The sequence below is a fragment of the Fukomys damarensis genome, unplaced genomic scaffold (genome assembly GCF_012274545.1).
Source record: "Fukomys damarensis isolate Sample0158 unplaced genomic scaffold, DMR_v1.0_HiC HiC_scaffold_35, whole genome shotgun sequence".
Classification (NCBI taxonomy): domain Eukaryota; kingdom Metazoa; phylum Chordata; class Mammalia; order Rodentia; family Bathyergidae; genus Fukomys; species Fukomys damarensis.
Window position 1 is genome coordinate 32,590,853 of NW_022900947.1, and position 16,432 is coordinate 32,607,284.

The 16,432-nt window shown below is 34.0% G+C and overlaps 1 protein-coding gene across 2 annotated transcripts in view; it reads left to right on the plus strand.

Moving 5' to 3' along the window:
* Slc30a9 (solute carrier family 30 member 9) overlaps window positions 1-16,432 on the plus strand; it is a 73,144-nt gene that overhangs the window by 45,299 nt on the left and 11,413 nt on the right. For both annotated transcript variants that reach the window (XM_010625159.3, XM_010625158.3), the window contains 6 exons: window positions 3,737-3,792; window positions 5,485-5,620; window positions 7,566-7,605; window positions 8,546-8,617; window positions 9,029-9,136; window positions 11,656-11,821. In XM_010625159.3, the coding sequence (XP_010623461.1) occupies window positions 3,737-3,792; window positions 5,485-5,620; window positions 7,566-7,605; window positions 8,546-8,617; window positions 9,029-9,136; window positions 11,656-11,821 (578 nt within the window). The remainder of the gene's footprint in view (window positions 1-3,736; window positions 3,793-5,484; window positions 5,621-7,565; window positions 7,606-8,545; window positions 8,618-9,028; window positions 9,137-11,655; window positions 11,822-16,432) is intronic.

Here is a 16,432-nt window from a genome sequence, read left to right on the forward strand (position 1 = left end):
GTGAAAAAAAAAAAAAAAAAAAAAAAAAATCTTTGATTTAAAGAAAATCAGAAAAATGGTGGCTTCTGATAAAGGAAATTGAAAAAAGGTGCAGAGGAACTTTTTGTGGTGATGGGAAGCTTCTGACTTGATAGGAATATGTTATGGCGTGCATGCATTTACAAAACTCAAAGATTTGTGTATTTGTGCCCAGTGTGGTAGTGCGTGCCTATCATGCCAGCACTCTGGGCAGCTGAAGCAGGAGAATCACAAATTCAATTCCAGCCTGAGCAATTTAACAATTTAGTGAGACTTTGTCTCAAAATTTATAAAAGGGTTACAGGATATGGCTCAATAGGAAGGTCCCGAGTTCTGTCCCCAGTACTGCAAAACAACAACAAACTGTATATTCAGAATTGGTGCATTTCATTGTATGTGAATTTTACCTCAAAAATAAAAATTTCCACGTGGAAATGTCCATTACTGATTTGATATTAATATTAATATTGATGGGGATTTAGCTCAGTGGTTCCGCCGCCTGCCTTGCAAGCACAAGGACCCGAGTTCCATCCCCAGTATCCACAAAAAAAAAAAAAAAAAAAAAATGATATTTTCAGTAGTAAGAAAATAAATCTTGTGACTTTTTCTGGAAGGCTTAGTTTTTTTAAGATTTAAAGTTGAAACAGTAGAATGTTTGGAATTTACTTCAAAGTACATATGAAAGACTAGAGATGGTTTGGATAAAGCAGATTTGATCATATATTTATAAATGTTGAAGTTTGGTGATGGATGAGTTTATTGAAATGGCCTATTAGGTTTTTTGAACTGCTGTTTATTCATATGTCTGTAAGTCAGAAAATTCCAATTAAATAAACATATTATGTAGATTGTGATCATATTTTTTAAGCACACACACCCACTTTCTGAAATCTGGCACAAACATGCTCAGAAAGTAACATTAAAAAGTATATAAAGATGGTCTGAATATTCTCTAGATTCTTGAATTATTCACTTTCCTGTACTGCTTAAATTTCTTGACAATTTTCTCTTCATTTTATAATAAAAGCAAATGAATTTTTGTAAAGAATTTAATGCAATACAAGAAGTAAATAAAAGCTCAAAACTGGTATCAGGTGGTTTGAGACCTTTTTTTTTGTTGTCGAACTAGGTATTGAATACAGGGCCTTTGCCCTGAGTTCATCCCCAACCCTATTGCTTTTTAAATTTTATTTGATTAGTTCATGTTTGCGATATGTGAAGTTTATACCCATCTTAGGGAGTGGGTGCATGTATATAACATCCTTTTTTTTTTTTTTTTGGTACTGGGGATTGAACTTGGGTCCTTGTGCTTGCAAGGCAGGCCACTGAACCACTGAGCAAAATCCCCAGCCCTATAACATCTTAATTCTTGCTGCTTTTTATATTTTATTGAGACAACATCTTCCCAAGTTGCCCAGGCTGGACTCTGACTTCTATCCTCCTGCTTCACCCTTTCAGGGTGCTGGAATTACAGGCATTCCACCACACCCATTCTCTTTGATAATTCTTGAATGAAAAGTTTTCAAAAAGGCTTTAATGAAGATTTTTAACTAGGCCTCATTAAATAGGTGGAAATTGTACTTCCTGTGTTATTTTGAAAACTTTAAAAATAGAATATTTATTTTTTTTTGTACCAGGGATTGAACTCAAGACCTTAGACTTTGTAAAGTAGGTGGTGGAACCACTGAGCTAAATCCCCAGCCCATAATGTTTAATATTGACTCACGAATTTATTGAACACCTGAATTTGTGATGTTTTAAATGTTTGAAGACACATTTCTGTCAGTGTCTTGTAAGTAGGTCCTACACCCATGAAATAGGTAGTAAGATCTGCTGAGGTAGCATTTAAACAGCCGTGTGATAATATGGTACAAAAGAAATTCCAGGAAAGGAAAGGTTTGATCATGGAGCAGGGAGCACTGATAATGCTTCTTAGCCATTATATAGTAAATGCTCGTTACTTTGCAAACCAAATAGATATTGTATAGGCTAAATATGAATTAACCTGTGTGTGTGTGTGTGTGTGTGTGTGTGTGTGTGTATGTGTCTATTATAACTGCAGAAAAGAGTGGCATCAAACATGATTTGATTCTCCCCTACCTCTTTGGGAGAACAAAATGAGGGATGAACGTGATATCTAATTTTTATAAGCACTAATAAATGTGATACATATTCAATTTATAAGATAGCTGATGCTATTCCATACTTTATTATATACCAAACCTGAATATTGTGGATTTTAGAAATAATTGAATACTCATAATATTTCATAAATACTGTAAACATACATAAGTATATACACACACACACACATTCACATAAATACACATAATGTGAATTAATGACTTTTAAGGTATAGACTTACAAGAATGGTATGTTCCTTTTTTTAAAAAAATTTAATTTATTGGTACATTCTAGGTAGACAGTACAGTTACATTCATTACTGGGATCTTGTACCTTTACATGCCAGGTCTTGGTTCTCATTTTTTCCCTTGTCCCCGCCCTCCCTTCCCCCCCTTCTCCCCTCCCCCCTTCAAACACTTTAATTCCACTTTTACATTTTCTCATTTTTTTTGATATGTTCCTTTTTATTTACTTTTACTCTCTTAGTTTAATTTATTGAAAAGTCATCATCTCTGCTTTAGGTAGTTTACCCCCTTTGTAATCCAATACGAAAACAAAATCTTGTAATAGTGCACATATTTAGCATCAGATATCTAGAAGTTTTACCTCTAATTATTTGGTACCATGATGAATAAAAGGAAAAGCCCCCGATCAATGAAATCACATAGGGAATTCATTCAGAGGCTTTGTATTACTTGTTTGTTTGTTTGTTTGTTTGTTTAAAGAAATACAGTCTTTGGGGGAGGGCAGGGAGTGTGTTGGCAGTCATTCCTAGGTCCTTAAACATACAAGGCAAGCATATCAGTGAACTACATCCCCAACCAAGAGAAAAAAGTTATGACAAGTTCTTGTTTTGTTTTGTTTTTGGTACGGGGGATTGAGCTTGGGACCTTGCACTTGCGAGGCAGGTGGTAGAACCACTGAGCTAAATCCCTGGCCTTATAACAAGTTCTTTGTTCACTTCTTTCCACTTCATACATCATCACTGTACTGAATACATTGATATGTGTATTTCCTGTCCATGGTTTTACAATTTTATTAGAAATGTATGTGTCCACATAATACATACTGTTGAAACTTTTTACTGTTTGTACAGCTATGCAGGTTACTCTTCTCATAAAATATCAGATAATACAGACTGCCCTAATTGAACTTCTTTCCTCAGAGTTATAAACATAATTAAACGTGTGTTCTTTAAAATGTAAGTTCTGTACTGTATGTACAGTGCCTATCTTGGTTTTCTACCACATTCCATCTAATTGTACATCCAGGAACTTTTTCCATGCAAGTACAGAAAGCTCTCCTTTAAAGTAATTCTTTTAAATTACTGTATAAGTAATATGTGGTTTAACATTTGTTTTGTTCTTCCCAACTAATGGATTTTTATATTACTTTCATGTGTTTCATCTTTATAAACAATGTTGTTTCAAACCCCTTTGAGTCCATCTTTATTTTTCTAAGTATTGGAAACCAGAATTGCTGGGCCATTGGACATGTATTTGTTACTATTAGCTTGTACCCTCCAAATGGGCTTAATTGTTTTACACCCTTCTTGTTACTAATGAATATTTATCTTTTTCCTTTTCCTCCATAGGGTCTACTAGCATTGGGCATCAGTAAATCTGTTCAAACACCAGATCCTACTCATCCGTAAGGATATTATTGCCTTTATTTTTTTTTGTTTTAGCAATGAGTCATTGACATAAAAGGAACTGAATTTTGGAAATCTGCAATTTATATATTGCAGTTTGTGACAGACTTGGTCATTTTTTTTTCATTGTAGTATCTAAAATGCAGGACTCACTGCTGCATCAAAGTAAATTCAAGGTATTATTTGAAAATGGAGTTTAAATTACTTTTATGGTTTGTTGCATAGCATAGAGATCTTAACTATAATGGATAATTAATAACAAAGCACATATTTTGATCTTAGAGTTGTTTTTATTTTGGTCCAGGGAAAAATATCTTAGTAGACTAATCTAGTAAATCTAAAATTTTGGTGATAATTTTTATTAAATATATACTTATTTTAAATCTTTTTATTGTGATTCAGAAATAATGTTCTATTTATACTACAAAATATGTATTTGTAAAATGAATATACTTTTTAGAATATATCACTTTGAATCTAGTTAATGATTTGATAGGAGTTTTTTCTTTGGCTTCTATTAATATCCATCTAAAATGTTTGAATTTACATGCATCATTATTTAATTACCTTCATTAATAGGATTTGATCAATCTTAAGGACAAAAAATGTGTTTTTATTTCTGTGAAGATGTTCATCTTTCTGTTTTATAAGTACCTTTCTTTCCTTGATAGCAAGGTCCTCCTGCTATAAATAAATAATAATATATTTTGAGTGACCTGTAATTGTCAGTAAGCTAGTATTATAGAGTGCCTAGTTCTCTAGTCTGCTAATTAAACATCATTACAGTGTTTTAATTTTACTAGAGGAAAAATGATTTTCCTGACCAATTTTATGTACCAAAAATTTTAAGTCAGAGGCTAAAATTTTAGGTTGTAAAGGTTTTTTTTCTTAAGGTATTTTCAATAAACTACTTTAGTGCTGCCCAGTAGAAGTTTCTTCAATAATGAAAATATTTTATTTATATCCAATATGTTATGTATGTATGTCCAATTGGCTACATGTGGCTGTTCAGCACTGAAAATATGGCTAGTGTGACTAAACTTTAAACTAAGTTTTTATTAATTTAATTTGCTAAATGTGGTTAGTGACTTAACAGTGCAGATTTGCATGATAAAATCTTTAATAAGAACCTGAAAAGTTTTTGAAAATATGTAAAATGAAAATAATAACATTTAATTTACTTTAACTTATTAATTTGGGTAAACTTTAGCAGAAATTAAAATTTTCTAAAACTGATAAAAACATTGTAATTATCTATAAATTGGGAATTCTTTATGCTGAAATTACATCTTTGCAAAAAAAAAATAATAATAATAATTCAAGGGCCAGGGATTTAGCTCAGTGATTCCACCACCTGCCTTCTAAGTGCAAGGTCCTGAGTTGAATCCCCAGTACCAAAAAAGAAAATTCATAGAGCAGTTTTGACTAAGCATTCTTTGTATTTGCGTCTGTGCCAGACAGGTGCAATAGAGTTTGGGAGAAAATTTCTCAAGAATTGTGTTTATGAATGAGTGATTTTTTTCTCTTATAGTATCATTAACTCCCTTAAATAATATTATATTGGTACTTAAAATAATAAAAATTAGAAAATGCCCGAAGTAATTAATATTTGCTTTTCATAAACCTAGTAAGCACATACTTTGAAAGGAAATTATTTTTATTTTTGTAAATTATAATTTTTAATTTTTTAGGTATGGATTTTCAAATATGCGGTATATTTCTTCACTAATTAGCGGTGTTGGTATTTTTATGATGGGTGCAGGACTCTCTTGGTACCATGGAATTATGGGATTGCTTCATCCAGAGCCAATGGAATCCCTTCTATGGGTAATCCTTTTTTTTTTTCCACCCCTTCCCTCAGCTTGGTAGTATGACATAGTGATTGAGCACTGAAGAATGCCTTTCTCATAACAGTATTGTTTAGTCATCTTTTTATTAATGGGACAGAATTCCTGACATACACAAATTAAAGGAAGAGGGATTTATTTTAGCTTGTGGTTTCAGAGGTTTCAGGCATTGGTCAACTGGTTCTGCCAGACGGCGTCATGGCAGAAAGGCCTAATGAGTAAAGCAGAGATAGCTGTTAAGGAGAGGTGGGGCGGGAGGAGTTTTTTGTTTGTTTTATTTGTACAGGGATTGAACTCAGGACCTTGTGCTTGTGAGGCAGACACAGTGCCACACCTGAAATTTTGTTGAGGAGGACAGCTGAGCTACAACTGAGCTAAATCCCCAGACTGGGTCCTTTTAAATTTAAATGGATTGCGGAAGTGTAATTTTTGTTTTGTTTTGTTTTGGTACCGGGGATTGAACTCAGGTCCTTGGGCTTGTGAGGCAGGCAGCAGCACCACTGAGCTAAATCCCCAGACCAGTCCTTTTAAATTTAGAACAAAAGTAAAGTAAAGAACAGAATGGTATAATTCTAGACATATTTGACATTGCCCTGTTTTGGCCTCCTTGCTTCCCACCTTTTCTAAAATGGTTTGCTGGCTATAGAACGAGGGTATAGAGGCCCAGGCTGGGGCAAAGCTGAAATATGTGCTCCAACACCTCAGTTTGGAATGTGGGAGTAACTGAAACTTACTCTGGGTCACGGAACAGGACAGAATCATGTCTTGTTTTTAACATCCTCCTGTATCGTACAAACCTACATGAGAACAGGGCTATTACATTTGTTGTTTAGTTTTCTACCCAATTTTTGTAAGTTTCTTTCCATATTTAGTATAAATGAATTGAATAAACCTGTCTTCCTTCATTCTGAAAAGGTTTGGCTACTTTATAAATGCACTGTCTTAGCATTCATCTAATCTTTACAACATTACTTTGTAGAGGCAGGGCAGTCTCTGAAGTTAGAGATTAAATTTCAATTGTGTGTAATTTTAGTAGCTTTTATGTCTCTCTGAGGGAATAGGGCTCTGTTAGACTCTGACCCTTTTTAAAATATATAATGGATTCAACACACTATAAACCAGTTTATGTTTTTTAGGTATTATTTTAGAATCTTTGGCTCTAATATGTGCTTTCTCCTTTAACTGGATAATAAGTGTGTCTTAATTTCAGGCATGAAGTAGAAGGATATGAAGAGTTATTGGCAAGCTTGGCTACTATTTTAATTATATTAGCCATTATTAATTTCAGGTTGGTAGTATGATTTAGTGGAAAGAGCCCAGAGCAGAAATGAAAAGCCTGCATCTGCTTAACGTTAGTCTCACTTAACCTTGGGGACTTCAGTTTCTAGAACAGAATTATGAGAGTGTTAGATTAGGTTTGAAAATTTCAAACTTGTTTCAGGAAAACCTAGGTTTTCAAAAAGTTATGTTTGGTTTGAGTTTCATTAAAGTTTTTAATAAATTTGTGTCTCTCAGTTAACATTTTTATATATCTTGGACTAAAACTTCTTTTGCCATCTTTAATTGAAGAGTATCCTGGGACTGGAAGGAAGTAGTGATTCCAAAAGAAGTAACTGACTACTGTTTATGAGTACTTAGCCCTTTGAGTCAGGATTCTCTTCATACTGAGAATTCAAACAAAATCCAGAAATTACATGGGTGTGATTATAGAACTTCACTGCATCTGGTGTCCACAGCCCAGGTTTCAAATATTTGGGCTCACAACTCATTGTCCTCTTTTAAATTGTTTCCCATCAGGATCTTTATAGTATAGCTTGAGTTGTAATTTGTTTCTCTTCTTAGATATTATAAAATTTATACATGGATAATAATGATTCTTTAGTGAAATACTAAACTTACTCTGTATTTTAATATTTATTTTCTAGGCATATTGTATTTTAGCAGGATCATTGGTATCTGAAGGAGGTATGTAGTATCTCAAAGTACTTCTTGTTCTCAATTTAGTGATATGTATTGAGCAGTCCATTATAGTTTTACTAAGTTGTGTTGATTAATGTAATTGTGAGATAGGAATCTAAGGTTTGTCTACTTTTAGGAAGAAAAATTTTGTATAATGTACTATGGTTGTCCTGTAATGGGTGAAGGAAGGAGAAAAATATGTTTTGTTCTGAATATCATAAAATGCTGAGTACATTAGAAATGAAGTATACAAATATAACTATACTGAGTTTTTAAAAATCAGGTTTTAGTAATGTTAATGAGAGAGGGCTGCCTCATTTTGCCATAAGACTATTTCACAATTTCTGAAATACATAGCTTTGGAACTATCATGAGAACATCAAATGAAAATGCTTAATTCACTGTTGTGCTCCTATTTACCCCTGAAATTGTAATTTCCTATGAATAGTTCGCCCCTCACCTGTTTTTAAAATTTATATGATTTTAATTGACTGATCATAATTGTATATGTTTACATGCCTTTAATCTTTGATAGACTATAAAATTGTGACAATACCACTTGCCTCAAAAGGTTGGAAGAGGGTGGGGATTTAGCTCAGTGGTGCCGCTACCTGCCTTTCAAGATCCTGAGTTTGATCCCTGATACCAAAAAAAAAAAAAAAAGTTGGGAGGATCAAAAGTGATTGTGTTGAGTTTGGTGACTTCTGGATAGTAGCTGCTTAAAACCTTAATATTATTATTATAGTAATTTTGTTTAATGACTATAGTTTAGAAATTTGAGCTTCACTTTATTATGTTGATTAAGTGGAGTCTTGCTAATGAGTAGAACTTTTCCTTACTGCCAACATGGTATTAAAGTATTATCTGTATTTTATCTTTTGAGATTCCATCTTAAAGTTTGAAGTATGAAATTTCTTTCCTGCTGATATGAATACTTTTTTTTCAGCAACACTTCTTGTTGCTGTAAATGAACTTCGTAGGAGTGCTCGGGCCAAAGGAATATCTTTTTATAAGTATGGTATGTATTTTAGAAGTCAGATTGATTTTTCCTCTTTTATTTATTTTAAAAAATATTTCATACTGTTGCTCTGTTCCTAATAAATGGATGCAAAAATATGTATCTCAGTGTCTTCCCTGTGTGTATATTATGAATAAAACAGTACTTTTTAAAAGAAATGTAATGTAATCTGGGCATATGGATACTTTCTATTTGGATTTACATGAACTACTGTAATTTCTGTGTATGATTATAGAACTTCAAAAAGCAATTTGATATTTAAGACAAGAAATTATGTTTATCTTGAATAGCGTTTTAAAAATTATGATCTGTCCTACATTTTAATCTAGGATAATTACTAAAATATCCTGTGATTGTATGACGTTAACATTTTAGAAATTCTCTATTTTTTCCTTTTTCTCTATGATAAAGTAATGGAAAGTCGTGATCCTAGTACCAATGTTATATTATTGGAGGATACTGCAGCAGTCTTGGGAGTGACGATAGCGGCCACTTGCATGGGCCTTACTTCTATAACAGGTAAAATTTTCTTAAATTACAGGTGATTTATTGTGCTATGCAGTTTTCTAATATATAGGAATTTTGTTCTTATATCATTGAATAATTTTAAACCAGTAGATTATTAAATATTAATCCCACAGTAATCATTTGTAGGAGATATCTGGTTAGTAAAAGTGTTAGATTTTCTCTGAATTAGAAATTTCTGTACATTAGAACTGGACATGGTGACACATGCCTGTAATTCTGGCACTCAGGAGGATGAGGCAAAAGAATCACCACAAGTTTGAGGCCAGTGTAAGCTATATAGTGAGTTCAAGGACAGCCTGGAACACATGGCAAGACCCTGTCTCAGAAACAAAAAAACAAACAACCCCCCACAAAAAAAGAAAAAAATTCTCTACATTAGAAACACGTAAAAGTATCAGTAGAAGATTGGGGGTGGGGGTGGTACTAGGAATGGCACTCAGGGCCTTGCACTTGCCAGGTAGGAGCTGTACTACTAAGCCATATTTCTCACCTGGGAGATTTCTATAATACTCAGCCTTTCTAGCTGTGACTTAAATTTTGCAGTCACTCTGATCTTTAAACTCTTTTTATGTTATCAATATTTTTATAGGTATAGTAACCTCAAATTAACATGAGAAACCTTTTAATAAATTCCTCAAGTTCTTAATAAATATATATATTGTGACTCTTACTCATCTGTCTTTTTTTTTTTTTGCTCCTGGTGCCAGTAATTATTGTTGGCTCTATATTTATTTAACTTAGAGTTGGTTCTGTCCTCATTTTTATAGCTATTTAAATCTTTTGAAGGCCATTACAATACAGGTAAGTGAAAAGGCAGAAAAAATATTTTATTTTCTAAAACAAAAGAAGCATTTGTTCTGAAAAGTCTCAATTTACGAAGCTGGAATTCTTTTGGAATAGAACTATTGTAATTCCATTATTCTCCTTTGTTTTTGCATATTTAAAATAATTTCAGGTTGTGAGCTTCTACAGTTCTGTTAGTTCTACAGTTCTCTTCAGTCTGAACTACAGATGGTTTTTTTTATCTTGAGTGTACATTATAAGACTAAAGTAGCATTCTCCAGTGTATTATGTGATCTGCAATAGTTTTAAAAATATTGTTTTTCTGGTTTACCTTACAGTTTGAGTCCCTTTTTTGGACATAAATTCTTTTAGTTTGGCTCTCTAAAGAGTAGTATTTAATATTGAATTGTAAACTTTCCACATGGATGAGATAATAGAGATAAGTGAGTTTACTTTTTAGTGGTATTTTTTGTTTTTGTAATTCTGGGTTAGAACACAAAGCCTTCACCCTGATCTATGTCCCCAGCCATTAAATTTTTTTTCGAGACAGGATCCTGCTAAGTTGCTGTTACCCAGGCTGAGCTAGAGCTTGTGATCCTCTTGCCTCAGCCTCCCAGAGTACTGAGATTATACACATGTGCCCACCACCCCGACTTGGTGTTATATTGTGACTATATATTAATAAAATTGACATATAAATTGAGATTTTTAGTAAAATAAGTATGTCTTATCAAGCATTACAGTAGTTAATACAATATGGATGACATTTCATTTTCAAAATAAAGATATAAAAGCCATGTATATAAAGCTTATAAAGTATAACATTTATTACTGTCTGTAATATAAATATTACTTTTATCCTCATAGCCAATAAATTAGGCTTCCTCATTGGTTCTGAGAAAGAATTAAGCTGCAACAACCTGAGGCAGATTTTAAAATCAGAAGTCCTGAAAGACTTGATGAAACACTTAGTAGTGAGCCTAGCCTTCAGAATTTCTGATTCAGAAGTTCTGAGGTGAAGCCTGAGAATTTGTGTTCCTCCCACATTCTCATGTGATACTGATGCTGCTGGTCCTTGAACCACATTTAGGAACCACTGCCTCAGGCATTTGTTTCATGTAATGAATTCACTTCTCTGCTTTCTGGGCTAAGGATTTAGCCTCGCAAGCACCTGAGTTAGATCCCTGATTCGCGGGGAGGGGGACTGCTCTGCTTTGTATCTAGTATTGCTAATTAATAAATAATTAGATATCGTAATTGGCCCAGCAGGAAAAGTGAGCCATATCATTTTCTGTAGGGGTTAATTCTCTTACAGGATGTTGGTAGTAATAAGACACAAAAAATGTTATTTCTTAAAGCTTAATTTCATGGTTATTCTGCCCCTCTGGAGTAGAAAAGTGTTACTGATATATCTAAAATAAATTGATTATTTAATTATGTGTGTATATGAAAAATGTATCTATAATCTGAAAATGCTGATTCTCACCTATGTCTTGACCAGATGCAAGAAACATATTAAGTAATGTAGTTACATAATATTCTCATGTAATATACAGCAGTTGTACCTATTCTTGTTTTGAAATGCAGTAAAATTAGTAGGAATCATGAAAGGAGATAACTCAAAGAGTAAGGAATGAATTTTGTCTCTCAACTTACTAATTCTGGTTGTTTGTTTTCTCAGGCAGAGAAAACTGTTAATTCACTGCTTTCCTGTGTGCTTTATTTAGGCAATCCATTATATGACAGCCTTGGTTCTCTGGGTGTGGGCACCTTATTAGGTGTGGTCTCAGCATTCCTGATCTACACTAACACAGAAGCACTCTTAGGACGATCCATCCAACCAGAGCAAGTACAACGGCTTACTGAACTCCTGGAGAGTGACCCATCAGTAAGGTCAGCCTTACTCTGGTGATATTGTTAAGGCTTACAAAAACATGAAAAACAAGCATGCAGCGTTTGTGTTTTCAGAGGTGGCTTTGAAATCCTAGCTTCTGGAACTATTTAAATCTGTTACTTTTCAGAATCATTATCTTGGAAGTGAGAAGGTACATTTAGGAAACTTCTTATATGCTTTCTTTTAAAATTTGTATTCTTAAAACTTTTAGAATAAGGCATAATCAAATGATATAATGAGAATAGAAGTGTATAAAGTAATTAGCTCCTTAATGTGAAACTCCTTAATATTCAATCATTACATTTATGCTTGCCATATATTTATTTGTATTGCAATTACAAATTGAATATATTAAAATTTTAAAAAATGTTATTTGTGGCAAAATGATTACCAAAGTGAATGTAATTTATATTTTTTGGGGGGGTTGAGACAGGGTCTCACTATGTAGTTGAGACTGACCTGGAACTCACTCAGTAGCCCAGGCTGGTCTCGAACTCACAGTGATCCTCCTGTCTCAGCCTCCCGAGTGTTGGGATTACAGGCGTGCACCACCACGCCTGGCTATATTTCTTTTTTTAAAGCAAAACATTTATTGGTACATTTTAGACATTTATAATGATAACATTCATCATAGGGAATTTGCACCTTTACATGATATATCCTGCCTCTTTTTTTCCCATTCCCCTTTCCCTTCCTTCCCTATGTGCAAAAATGTTGTTTCCATTTTCTACTTCTACTTTTTTTTTCTTGCGCCTTCCTTCCTTTGCCCTCCCTCCCTTGTTTCCCTTCCCATTTGAACATTTTCTTCCCCTTTTCAAATATCTGTTTTACATTTTAGTCCTTATTTCTACTTTGTTTCTCATGCGAGAGAAATAATGCAGTATTTAAACATGTGTCTGATTTATTTCACTTCAGATTATGATCTCAGAGCCGGGGATTTAGCTCAGTGGCACAGCGCCTGCCTTGCAAGCACAAGGTTCTGAGTTTGATCCCAGGCACCAAAAAAAGAATATGATCTCAAGGTGAATCCATTTAACTATAAGTGTCTGAAGCTTATCCTTCCTTATGGTAGAGTAGTACTCCACTGTATATTAAAAAAAAAACACACACATCTTCTTTATCCATTCATTGGTTGATGGGCATTTGGGTTGTTTCCAAGATTGAGTTATTTATAAAGCGCGCCACTATAAACATGGGTGTGCATATGTTGCTGTGGTAAGATGTTTTTAATTCTTTTGGGCTAAGAAGGGGAATAGCTCAGTCAAATGGAACTTCTAGTTTTAGTTTTTTGAGCAATGTCCACAGCTATAAACATGGGTGTGCATATGTTGCTGTGGTAAGATGTTTTTAATTCCTTTGGGAAGACGCTAAGAAGGGGAATAGCTCAGTCAAATGGAACTTCTAGTTTTAGTTTTTTGAGCAATGTCCACACTGATTTCCACAGTGGTTGTACCTACCAGTCTACACTCCCACCAACATTGGAGAAGGGTTCCTTTTTCCCTACAGCCCTTCTAGCATTTGTAATTGGTTGATTTCTTGATATTAGCCATTCTTTCTGGAGTGAATTGGAATCTCAAGAGTTGTGTTAATTTTCATCTCCCAAATGACCAGTGATGTTGAACATATTTTCATATATTTATTCACCGTTTTACTTCTTTATCGGAGAAGTGTCTATTCATTTCAGATGCTGTTCGGATTGGGTCTTAAAATTTAGGGGTTCTGATTTTTTTTTTTCTTTTTAGTTCTTTATATATTCTAGATATTAGTCCTTTCAGTAACAGCTGGCAATTTTTTCCCCACACCACACTGTGGGTTGTCTCTTTACTCTGTTGGTGATTTCTCTTGCTGTGTCAAAGCTTTTTACTATGATGGGATCTCAGTTGTTCATTCTGTGTGATTGTTCCTGTGCAATCGGGGTTTTATTCATGAAGTCTTTACCTACACCAGTGTCTTTGAGAGTTCTGTCTGTTCTACTTGCCAGCAGATTTATAGTGTTTCTGTATTAATATTTAGATCTTTGATCCATTTCGATTTTAGGTTAGTGCATGGTGAAAGATAAGGGTCTAGTTTCAACCGTGGGCATGTGGAAAGCCAGTTTTTCCATCACCATTTATTAAAGAGGCCATCTGTCTTCCAGTGAAGGTATTTGGCTCCTTCGTTAAAGATAAGGTGGTTGAGTATGCCTGGAGTTGTTTCTGCATCTTCTAATCTGTTCCGTTAATCCTCATGCAGGTTTTTTTTTTTTTTTTTTTTTTTTTTTTTGGTACCAGATCAAACTCTGGTCCTTGCGCTTGCATGGCAGGCAGCAAAAGCACTGAGCCAAATCCCTGGCTCCTCCTCATGCTGTTTTTATCATAGTAGCTTTGTAGTATAGTTTCAGGTCAGGGCTTGTGATGCTCCTTGCCTTGCCTTTGTTACCCAGAATTGCTTTTGCTATTCTCGATCTCTTCTGGTTCCAAATGCAGTTTAGGATTGTTTTTTCTAGTTCTGTGAGGTATGCTGTTGGGATTTTCATCATAATTGTATATCTGTATAACAATTAATGGCCATTTTCACTATGTTCATTTTTTTGTTTGTTTTGAGGCAGGGTCTCACTATGTAGTTGAGACTGCTCTGGAACGCACTGTGTAGCCCAGGCTGGTCTCAACTCACAGCGATCCTCCAGCCTCAGCTTCATCAGTGCTGGGATTACAGGTGTGCACCACCATGCCTAGCTCTTATTTTTTTTTTTTTTGTTTTGTTATATTGGTTCTTCTACCCAAGAACAAGGGATATCTTTCCATTTTCTGATATCCACTTCAGTCTCCCTTTTTAATTTTTTTTCTTTTTATTGAGTTTATTGGTACAGTCTAGGTATACAATGCAGTTACATTCATTGTAGGGATCTTGTACCTTTACATGACAGGTCTTGATTCTCATTTTTTCCCCTTGTCCCTGCCCTCCCTTCACCCCCTTCTCCCCTCCCCATTTACAAACACTTTATTTCCATTTTTCAATTTCTCATATTTTTTTCCTCTCCCTTATTACCTTTCCCCCACCCTTCCCACTTTCCCTACACCTTTAGCCCTTTACTTCCTATTTCACATTATTAATTATCTCATTAGGATCCTGTGTACTATTACAGTTTTTCACACCAGAGAAACAATTCGGTATTTCAGTTAAAGAAATCTCTGTATGAACATTAAAAATAGGGAATCCTAAAATAAAACTAAAAAGGAAAGTAAAAGAGAAAAGGCAATGATGTAACATCAAAATAATCCTTAATTCTGGAGATGAAAATGGTCCCTGAACATATTTAAATTGCTTCTCGCTCTTATAGTCTTATCTTATTCTTTTTTTCATTATTTAGAGAATACTTTATTAGTTTCTGTAATCAAACCCACGTAGATATGACCTTACATATTTAGTACGATGTGTTACCCCTATACACAGGGAAAAAATTAAAATAAATTAACATTTCTAGACCAATATGGTTGTCCATTTCTGTACAATGCCAAGTCAACACAGTAAATTGGGATGACTTTTTCCAAAGTTGGCAGCACCGTTAAAGTTTCCCCAAATTTATATATATATATGTGTGTGTGTATGATATATATATATAGACTAATAATAGTATGTTATGCATCAATAGCAGCAACAGCTTTTCCAGGTTCTGCAGTCATCTCAACAAAATTATAGACATTCAGCACATTCCATTAAAAAACAAAAAAAACAAAAACACAAAAAAAAAAGAAAAGAATAATATCCAGAAAACAGCACAGTTCTGTTGCTATTGTGGTACCTGGCGCCATTTTTTTTTCTTTATTAGCATCTTAATCATCATCTGGAAAGAGAACATTCTAAAGTAATATCATTAAATATAGCTCTGATAAAGCATGGTCACTACTGTGTATCATAAAGCAGGTACTAGATATTTTACATTCACAGAGGTATATTACAGTACCGTCCTACATCAATAATACTAGAATCAGTTTTGGTTTGAAATTTACTTTGTCTGCAAATAAGATTGCTACTCCTGTTTTTTTCTGGGCTCCTGTCACATGGGGAATTGTTTTCTATCTTTTCACTTTCAGTCTATGGGCTTCTTTTTGCACTAGGTGTGTTTCTTGTATACAACATATTGTTGGATTTTGCTTCTTATTCCATTTTGCCAGTCTATTTCTCTTGATTGGTGAGTTGAGGCCATTGACATTGCTGGTTATAACTGATATGTACTGACTTATTATTGACATGTTATTGGTCTTTTGTTGACTCTCTTTACTTTTTCACCTTCTCCTTTTAATTTCTTGCCTTGCCTATTTGATTTGCTCTGTTGGGCCTCATGGTGTTGTTGCCTTCATTGTCTTTTTCTAGGATCTTGTTTAGAATTGCTTGGTACTGCTGGTTTGGTATTCATATAGTTTTTTAGGTGTTCTTTGTCGTGGAAGTATCTTATTTCCCCATCTATTTTGAAAGAGAGTTTTGCAAGATACATCAGTCTAGGTTGGAGGTTGTTCTCTTTTAGTACTTGAAATATCTCATTCCAGGCTCTCCTTGCCCTAAGGGTTTGTGTTGAAAAGTCTGCTGTGATTCTGATGGGCTTTCCTTTGCATGTGATTTGTTTCTTTTTT